The sequence below is a fragment of the Apium graveolens genome, chromosome 11, assembly GCF_009905375.1.
Source record: "Apium graveolens cultivar Ventura chromosome 11, ASM990537v1, whole genome shotgun sequence".
NCBI classification, from domain to species: Eukaryota; Viridiplantae; Streptophyta; class Magnoliopsida; order Apiales; family Apiaceae; genus Apium; species Apium graveolens.
The window spans coordinates 63,726,724-63,737,564 of NC_133657.1; the positions used below are offsets into that span (position 1 = coordinate 63,726,724).

The 10,841-nt window shown below is 35.3% G+C and overlaps 1 protein-coding gene across 1 annotated transcript; it reads left to right on the forward strand.

Annotated features, from left to right (window-relative positions):
• Positions 1–8,938: 8,938 nt before the first annotated feature.
• LOC141695548 (uncharacterized) lies at positions 8,939–9,343 on the forward strand. Its single transcript, XM_074499787.1, has one exon. The coding sequence runs from the start codon at positions 8,939–8,941 to the stop codon at positions 9,341–9,343; it is 405 nt and encodes a 134-aa protein (XP_074355888.1).
• Positions 9,344–10,841: the final 1,498 nt, after the last annotated feature.

Below are 10,841 nucleotides of genomic sequence, written 5' to 3' on the forward strand. Positions count from 1 at the left end.
AATGAGCGATAGTTCGATCTTAGAACATTTTAAAAAGGATAGACCAGTGAGTCTAAAGCGGAATTCTTCGGTAGATATGATGTCAGAGGCTACTTATATATACTCATAGACCTCTAATATATTTGGTAACGTATGTTCAGTTACACACACATGCCACTGAATTTATGGACTGCATTGAGATCCTTATGAGATCTCTTTGATCTGTTCCCAGGGGAACTGGCCACTAATATTTAGTAACGGATGCGTGTAGCAGGCAACTATCGGCTTAACAGATATTTTTGGAATATTTCTGAGTAAGGTCTTCGAGGTAAAACACCGGAATGACAGATATACGTGCGAAAGTCAGGATTAGTAAGCGATTTTAAAATGATGAGAAAGAGACGCTAGCTGAAACATGGAATTACAAAGACGAAGAGGTGGTATCATGCTTAGGCGGATAATAAAGAGAGTTAGGATAATCAGTGAAATATTTTGGCACCTACTCACTGTAACGCTACTCCCTCCAAACTGTTGATCAATCGTATTTCCTTGATAAGTCATATTAGGCAATCTTTTTGTTCCCTACTTTGAACTTCTGAAGTGACCAACATCTTGAATAGTCTTTCTCCGCATCAGGACTTGTTCAATTCTTTTAGTTGATCCATGAACTTTTATTCATAGATTATGATCTTCTTGTTCGGCTCAGAGCTATTTATATTTTATTTCAATTATCCAAGGAATTTTTTTTTCTCCTCAATTCATTGACGAATATTCATAATGAATATCTTCATTTGATTCTCCTTTCATACTTACTCTTCTCAGTCGAGATTGTAAATATTTAACAAATTGTTAAATACATGGATGATCTAATACCCATAGATTCCTCGGGAATCCTTTTATTCTAATCGGGATGAAATTGTATATTGAACTTTGAAATCATAGTAAGCGTATCAATTTGATATTGGTATTCCGAATTCAATTCTATTTGAGAATCTAATAAAGTATGTGAATGAGAACACCTCTGAGTGTACTATTTTATTGGCAAGAAATATTTGATGAAAGGCTATCGATTGTTCCGATGCCAAGACCACTCGATTCAGATTTATAATTGTCTTTCTCGGCCCAAATTAAAACAATCTTTATTTCAAAATCGTCTTCCAGATAGCCACAATTTCTTCAGTGGTTACGATGTTGAGATTTTTTTTTTACAAATAAACTGAAATATGCCTAGTTGCATATATTCTCATAAATGACTAGCTAATTGTCCTAACTAGTCAAAACTTTAATTAATATGACGAAAGCCTAGCTAATCGTCCTAGCTAGTTGCTATGGGCCAAACCAATTGTGCTGGCCATTTTCTTAGCTGGTTGATAATATTGCTTGATACGGACTAGCTATTATTTTGCTAGTTCCACTTCCAATCAAATTTTTATTATTCCATAGTACATTACATACGAAAAATTTAATTGTTGATGAAATTTTCAAAGAATGATTTAATTGAGACCTAACTAGGTCGCCCACTCAAACGAGAATTCATATTCAGTTTTATGAAATATTTTGTTCATGAAATATTTTATTCTTTCGTTTATAAAAAGAATAACCAATTAAAATCATAAAGTGATTGAAGAACAATATACTTCCTTATTTGTTAATCATTGAGTAAAATTCCTTCCTTCAAAATAACATTATTTTGAAACCTCAATGATTAACCTTTGGTTGAAAATGTTATTTCAAATTTCCTTCATTATTTGAAAAGAAAAGTATTCTTTCAATGGGAAAATCTTATAAGTATCATTCGTATGATGTTATTATTCAGCAATCATTGCTTTCAATGGATATTCTCTATAATATCATAATATAAAATTCTAAGGAAATGGAAGGATAATCCTTATTGTATTCTTCCTTCCAAGTTATAAATCTTCTGAGTATTGCGACTCTTTTATTCATAGCTCATTATTTGTTTAGATGTTAGATTTTGAAATCCTGTTAAGATTGTCTATATTTCATCGATATCGTGAAAATCATTTTTCCCAAGGCTAATTGCCTTCCTAACAAAGAGAGGTATAGTTGAGAACCGATTGTTGTAGTATAAGACTGAAAGCTCAGTGCTATGATGGTGCAATCGGAGCATCATGATGAGTAAGTTGTTTTAAAAAGGGAATACCATGTTTAGTTATTATCATAAGGATCTTTAATATGGTTATAGAAGAACGATAATAGAGATACAACGTGATTAGTGAGGTACACTTCTATGAAACATTATCGGGATAGGTACTAATAAATTCGGGAAAGATCAAGCATGTATGAATTCGAGGAATAAGATTTTCAAAAAGTGAAGGTAATGTTAGTAGCAACCCCGTATTAGAAATACTCGACGATAAAAATAGGATGTTGTGTGAAATGTAATGATAATCTACGCAGCTTAAGGACCGTGACATAAGGCGTCCTAATAATGATCTAGAATAATTGCGATAAGGTTCGGACTGAAATGGACAAGGAGTTTACTTATGAGAAAATTTTGGAATTTTTTTTTACACTGAACACGAGATAGAGGCTATAGTCAAATTGCTCAAAGGCTATGATTGAGAAATCTATTATCATCAAGGAAAGGCCAATGTGGTGGCCGACACTTTAAGTAGGAAAAGATATATTGAGGATGACAAATCTCAGAATAACTGATGAGAAGGATCGCATGAACAGAACCTTTTATTACTTAACAGGAAGACTTAAAGATGCCTAAAAACGTAAACATATATTAGTCATGACAGAATATGAAAAGGGATGTTATTCAGTAGGTAAGTAAGTATTCGACATGGTTGAAAATGAAAATAGAAAGGCGAGGATTAAAATTTTGGCGATTACGACTTGTAGATGACCCTAATAGGAGTAAGAGTTAATTATAATAAATTTTGAAGGAGGATTATCAAGAACCAAGTTAGCCGTCATGCTATTTGAGGATTTTGAGTGATAGATTAAATAAGACCACTTATTTTATTATGCAAACGATAGATGTCCACTCTACAAAATTGTTATGAACGCGGAAGAGATAATTGGGACAGAGAGACCCTGTGACGACTGCGTCGCGCAAGGACCCAAGATTTAATTAACGGGACTATTTCCCAAGATATTTTGCGAAAAAGGACGAATATAGTAATGACTTAGAGTTCTCAAATTGACAAGTAGAATGAGAGGACTATCCTAACCATTGAAGATACGTCTAGCGGCTTACCTCTTAATTGGAATGGTTAGGGGAATCGCCTATCATTGACAGAAAATTCGTGTAGATGTACTTACCACACGAGCATACAAAAAATAGTCGCCGATATCCCTTATGAAGGACAACGTGAAAGAATGAAGGATGTTATTTTCAGAGCTGATAGAAGGCAAAAAAGAACGTACAGGCCCTATAAAGGCCACTGGTACCAGGTACCAATAAACGTGAATACGTCTAAGGCGCTAGCGAGAATAATAAGTACGACCTAGAAGGTATCTTAGTACTATAGATATTATACGGGGAATGATTAAAGAAGTCCGACCAATGACGGAAGCTGAACGTTCCACGATCCTAAAACGTGTCAATCAATTGCGTATGAAATGGTGCTTCCTTCAAGATGGTAACAGGACGATGACGTGCCTTACGTTACTATAGGAAGAAATGTTAAATCTGACGCTAAGCGTGTAATATGAGATGAGCGTGTAGAATTGCGATGAGAATTTCTTATATGAATTATTCGACAGAGATGATGCGCCAAAATGGGATAACGTTAAGGAATGAAACTCTAGCACTAGTAGGAGCGATGTTGGGGGGAAACAAATAAGTTGAAGGATGATTCCAAACACTAAAAGATGCGCTAATCGTCCATATTATTAATTTTAAGGGAAATGAAGTGACCAGCTGACGTTAATCGAATTACCGACAATAACAAGTTATCATACGGGCATTGGAATGGCTACCAAGCTTTGTATGGAAGAAAGAATTGTTCTCTCTTAGGTTGGGAAGAAATTGGTAAGCGGAAGATACTGGACCATAGTTGATTCAACAGACCAAAGGAATTCCTAGAACTTATCAGAACCCGGTTAGTGGCAGCCCGGGATGAACAATAGAGATATGTGGACTAGTTCTATAAAGAACAAAAGTACGAAGTAAAAGACCAAGTATTATTGAAAGTGCCTCCCGGGGAGGGAGTGATGAGATTCTAAAGGGAAAGAATGTTGAACCAAGGATTATTTGACTGGTTGAAATCTTTAAAGGAATAAGAGATTTGGCGTATAAATTAGCACCAACATCGAACAATCACCAAGTTTAAAACGAGTACCCGGAAATATATTTGACGGATGAGTGGAAATTTTATGAAGAGATCAAATACTGTGAAGTTAACGTGAGAACTCGAGGTGGTCCCGTGAGAAGCGTGTGCCCGCCTATTTCTGAACTGATTCCGGGACGGAATCCTTTTAAGGGGGAAGACTGTAAGAACCCAAATTTTTGACGTCAGTAAAAGACCTTTAGGAATAGTAACCTTGTGGTTTATTAAAAACTTTTTTGACCACACCATATACGAGTGTTTAATTTAACTTTCCGAGTTCTTATTGTGGTTATACATACTAAATGAGTGTATGCAAAAGCCATGAGTTTTTGAAGAAAACCAATAGTCGAAATGATATTATTTTACGAGCCATCGAGGAATAAGAGAATTATACTACGACCAAGAAAATCTTGAGAATTATAATTTCATAACTCATAACCAAGTATGAGGACTGGAAATGGTAATGATTTATGATTAGCGGAATTCTTCGACGTAGTATTTACGGAAATTGATTTAAACGTATGTGAACGAAAGCGAGATAATGTAGGATGACAAAATCCAGTGATAATCTAGGAAATTAAGTATTTTATAAATTTATTCAACAAGTAATAAATTAGGAAGGTAGTTACAAAAATTAATAAATAACAAATTTTGATAAACATAAATTCAAGGAGCTTATCATGCAAGCTTTGACAAATGAGACACCTAGCTAAGCCTAGCCTTTGAAAATGAGATGCATCTTGTCCTACACACTTTCTAAAGTCACAAAAGCCTATTTCCACAACATTTCCAATAAGCAAGCAAGACAATTCTCTCTCTCTCCAAAAACCCAATGTTGATTTCCAAGAACACCATGGGAAGAAAAAATCATATCTCGTGATCTATTCATTCAAAAATCACCAAATTTTAACCAACGCTTCCTTATACATTATACAAGGTAAGTTCAAAATTTCATGTCCATTGAATTAGTATAGCATATTCAAATCCTTGCTCAAAATTGGTGGTGAATAGTAACTCCGAAAATCACTAACTTGTTTTCTTGATTTTTCATGAAAGTTTAAGGATCCAAAAGCTAGACCAAGGCTTCATCAAGGATCTTAGGACTTTACTAAGTATTAACAAGCTTCAAGGAAGTTATAAAGATTCATCCAAACCTTGTTTAAGTTTTAAGTTTTAAGAAAAGTAAGGATCTTGGATATAAGTATTGTTTTGATGATTGATTTGATATTATCTTGATGTTTAGTTAATTAGTTTTAAAGTTGATGATCATTGCCTCAAGAACATGATGTTCTTGAGAGGAGTTAGTGTTGAGATGATGATTTGATTATTGTTGCTGGTGGTATAATAATTTAAGACGTAAACGAAACTCGAATCGTAATCGTAACCTCGTTAAAATGATCTAAACATAACTTTATGTTTCTGCAGAAAGTCCTGAAGATTTAAACTCTACTTTCTTGAAAATTAACCCTTAATTATGATATAAAATGTTATAAGTATCATTTAGGCGCTTGAATCTCTTGATTACTAAAAGTGATTTACGCGACAAAAACTGCTAAAAATTACGAACTTTGAAAATTAAAATGATCGACTTAAAAATGTTTATAAATCATGAAATTTTTAAATAAATTATTAAATTGAGTTTCCTAACTTCCATAAAAATTTCAAGTGAAAATAATGATTTTCAATTTTATAAAAATGTCTGAACCGAGGTCGCACGGAGTACGAATGTCAAAAACAACCCCCTGTTAGGAAATTGCTACTTCGGGATTTTCATCCCTGTTACTAGAAAACTATTTTCAAATAATGTGTTCAAAAATTTTTCTAGATCGCGCACGCGAAAATAGTGCGTCAATTGAGTTAACGGTTTGAGAGATATCAACGTTTTAGTGAAGGCGGTTTGAATAGTAAAACTCCGTAGTTGACCGAACTTTTGAAATGCTTTTCACCTAATTAAATTCATTTTATTTAGGATAAATATTAAAAGCACTCAAGAAGCTCCTCAAGGTGGTTTCATATTAAAATACTAATTTTACGATTTATTAAAAATGATAGAGTGCGAGTCGCGTAATAGTAATATTCGGTAAAGTCAAATCTAGAAGACCACTTTGACCGTCCGTTTCGACCAAGGAGTGATACTTGTTTCCAGTCGGTCGAATGATGAAAGTTATGAAGTATTGAATTTATTAGAAATATAAGTTGGTGAAGAGAGTAGAAATACTGATTAAGATTATGATGTTTGTTGATTAGAAAACCCGGAATGAGAGAAAGTCGGGAAACGTGTCTTGGACTCAAGGCAAGTTTTCAAACCCTACATTTTAAAACTGTTGTGTTGTGTTTGTTTCCAAATAATGTCGATATATACATGATGCTATATTTATGATGTTTTACGAACTATGTTATATAATATCATACGATATGATAATAATTTTGGTATATGAATATTATCGAATTTCAATCGATAACGCTAGAGAGTAGCGTTGTATATATGAGGAATATATTTTAGACCGAGGATCGGTCAGTATAATTTTATGAAAACCTGGAATTATTCCGGAGGTGTTTTATTTAAGAATACAAACGCTATAGTAGAGCGTGATATATAAGTTATAAGACCGAGAGTCGGTCAGTTTTTATATAGTATAAACTCGGGAATCCTCCCGGAGATGTTTTGGACCATTAAAAGTCCGTACTTATTTTATTCCAAGGGACTCGATGTCCACTAGCGAAACATTAAATACCTCGAACTTTTATTAAAACGATTTCTAAAGATCGTATTCTCTCAAATATATTTTATTATTTGAGTAATAAATGGTATATACCTATTCATTTATTATGGGAGAAGTATACTCCAACAATTATTTATTTCAAACCCGATTAAACATTAAAGATTATTAAATTACGTAGACAAAAATTAGTTGAGGAATATTTTTTTAAATATTCTTTTAAAGTAAACTCATTCGAGGATTAATTATTTATCATTTAATATTGAATTATTTTTTATTTATTAAAGGATTTATTTATGATTTAAAAATCATAAAAACCTGATGTAAAATACTTTCTGATTTTCGGAAAATCATTCGAATAATTTCAGATCGTCGGAGAATATTATCTCGACTTATTTTAAATATTTTGAATATAGTTTCAAAAGTAACTCCCCCTTATTTACTTATCTGTTGACAACGGTCAACTCACATCCTTAGTACTTTCTCCGAAAACTTTCGGAAGTTCATATATATATGTATATGAGGTAAAGCTGTGCCTATCAACAAGAAAAATGCTTGGGGAATTTCGATATAGTTCGATGATTCCAAGTATATTATAGGATTTCCTAAAGGACAAAGAAGGGGTAGAATCCAAGTACTTCGCGTATTGGATAGACTGACGGTACCGTAGGAGACGGTACTATATGTACCTAAGGACCTGCGAAGTGTGTGTATACCCAAAATGAGGACACATAGCCCGTATGCGGCAAGGGTGATAACCGGGATACAAAGGTGTCGTCCTTCTACTAGTAGAAAAGGTTACTATTATCGTAGTACGACTGATCATCGTTTGCAGTGGCTCCAACAAATATCCTATTCTTCCAATTGGAATTGTGATGCAATACCGTAACCCAAGCCTAGGTGCTGGGTTTACCATTAAGGTATTTGCAAGATAATAAATCCACCAAAGAATTGTTTTCAAAATAAGGTGTGTATCACCAAGGAAAACTATTTTCTTGAATAAAATATATTTATCATATATGACGTTTTACTTGAGTTTATCATACAATCATTTCATACTGTAAATTATTATGCTGGGCATTATAGCTCACTCTTGCTTTCTTTTAAATGACACAACATAACAGATAACCAGTATGCCGGTGTGGGACTTAGTCTCTTGCAGCCATGGGGAGAATCCCTGGCAGCTTTGTCTCAGGTGGGCAAGAGTATCAGATAGGTATAACATATCAGTCGTAATTATTGTAACTTCATGTAAAGGTTATGAATAATTGTTTGAGATCCTGTAAAGTACATTTGAGTATAATAAAAGAAGATTACATTTTGTACATCGTTTCTAAGGCTATAACTTATATGTGTGTGTGTGTGCATGAGATTGGGGTCTTTTGGATTATTGAATCTATACAGGTTACACATGAGTGAAGGATGGCATGACGACCCAGATTCCTGACCCCGGATTTGGGGGCGTTACATTCTATCTCCTTAGTAACTTCGCCTTGTCCCTTCTATATGTGGGGAAGGACCTTGTGGGTCCGCTATTGCGAAGCTCAGGGAAAAAGAAGTTCATTATCGTCGTCATTGATTACCACACCAAATGGGTGGAGGCTAAAGCTCTAGCACGAATTAGAGATATGGACGTTTATGGAGCACATAGTCTTCCTCTTTGGAGTTCCTTGAATTGTTGTCACCGATAATGGCACCCAATTTGTGGGCAAGGAAATAGAACAAATGTTTGAGCAACTTCAAATTCAACACTTCAAGGCTTCAGTAGCGTATCCCCGGTGCAACGACCAAGTAGAAATAACAAACAAAGCAATTCTCCAAGAAATTAAAAATAGATTGGCCGAAGCCGAGAGGCTGTGGGTCGACGAGCTCCCGAACGTACTATGGAGTTATCATAGAACCCCGAGGGTGTCAACAGGACAAATCCCGTTTAAAATGGCATACGGAACAGAAGCAGTCCTTCCAGTAGAAGTAAGCTTGGGATCGACAAGACACCAAAATTTCGATGTTGAAATATCGTCAGAAGGGTTGCGCCTCAACTATGATCTTGTCGAGGAGCTCAGGGACTCAACACATATCAAAGTTGCCAAGTACCAAGAGAAAACTGCAAAATACTTTAACTCCAAAGTAAAAAACCGAAGCCTGGAGGTTAACGACTTGGTTATACGAGAAACAGCCATCTCTGAGCCCAACAAGGTCAGCAAGCTCTCCTCCCCATGGGAAGGCCCATACAGGGTAGCAAAAGTCATAAGGCCAGGAACATTCCTCCTTACTCATCCCGACGGATCACCAATCCCAAGTACTTGGAACACTATTCACTTAAGTATGTTTTACTCTTAAAAATCTCTCAACAAAAGGGTTCAGATCGACAACTATGACACTTTAAGTTATAATAATTTATGTAATTGCTCCCTCAAAAACCCATGAGAACTCGTCCTCATGTGAGTCTTCGGGGTCTCTGTATCTACAAAATCAGGATTTCTTGCCATCTATCAATCCAAATCTTTCCTTAAAATACTTACGAGTTAACGATGAAAAGTATAACTATGGTAACAAACAAAAAGGCCAACACCAATCCAATAATCTTTGGAGCCAAAGAGCCGGATAAAAGGAATACGAATACAAACAAATATGCAGCGTTCCGACTTCACAAATGCCAAAATAAAAGACAGTCAAAACTTCAAAATATAAAAAAAAAACTTGTCGCCTTAGCTAGACTATCAACGAGAACAATTTAGAACTTGCACAGGCGAAAAAAAAACCCAAGGCAGAACTCGAAATTACAGCAACCTAACAATAGAAAATTCCATTACAACAGAGGAAAGATCCAAAAAATATCAAAACAAAGACCATCGACAGGAAATAGAAAGCCTTAGCATAATAAACAGAAAAACCAAGCTAAGCAAATGATATACGGAGATTAAAATTTAAGAGATCAAAGCCTTATGACATCCAACAAAAGGTTTGTAAAAATCCTTACAACCACGTCCAAAATAAAACCACAAGTCTGAATCAAAAGAAACCAACATTACATAATAATAGAACCTGGACATATCCAGGGAAATTTAAGCGTTATCCATGGCATCAGTGGCTTCGTTAAAAGGAAGAATCGGTGCAGACCCAACAACACCCCGAATCCTACCTTGCTCTTTCTTCAGGTAATCCTTCCAGCGATCACTGGCCACTTCGAAACCTCGTGCCTTCATACGCTTCCAGCATTCGCGGTAACCTTCTCCAAAAAGTTGAAGAGACTCCTCCAACGAGGCCAACACATCTTTGTTCTCTCCCAGCTCCTTCTTCACAGCATCTCGGGCCTCAACAATGGACTCCAACACCTCTCCATGTTCAACTTTCGGCGTAGAAATCTTTGAGTTCGCTTCAGCTAAGTCAAGAACTTGTTTCTTCACAGTGAGAGATAAGGAACTACATTCGTTAGAGAGGTTCGTATTCTCATGCAACAGACTTGATATCTTCAAGGAAATGGTCTCCTGGTCACAGGTCAAACCAGTCAACTGACCCTCTAAAGCCGATTTCAAAATTTTTAAATCAAGTACCTCAGTTTGAAGCTTCAACACCTCGTCAGCATCAACAAATAAGCTATTAGACTCAGTAGTTTCAAGCTCCAACATAATCTACAATAAAAACAAAAGATTCACTTATGAATACAAATAAAAAATTAATTCAAAAATAGAGGCAACAAAAATAATATTCTTAAACGGAAAGGAGACAAAAGAAAAAAGCGTGCACAAGGGAAAAAGGAAAAACCTTCTTAGAATACTCATGACATGCCACGAGGAATCGGGGCCTTGGACGTCCTAAGCCCTCGACGCCTTGAGAC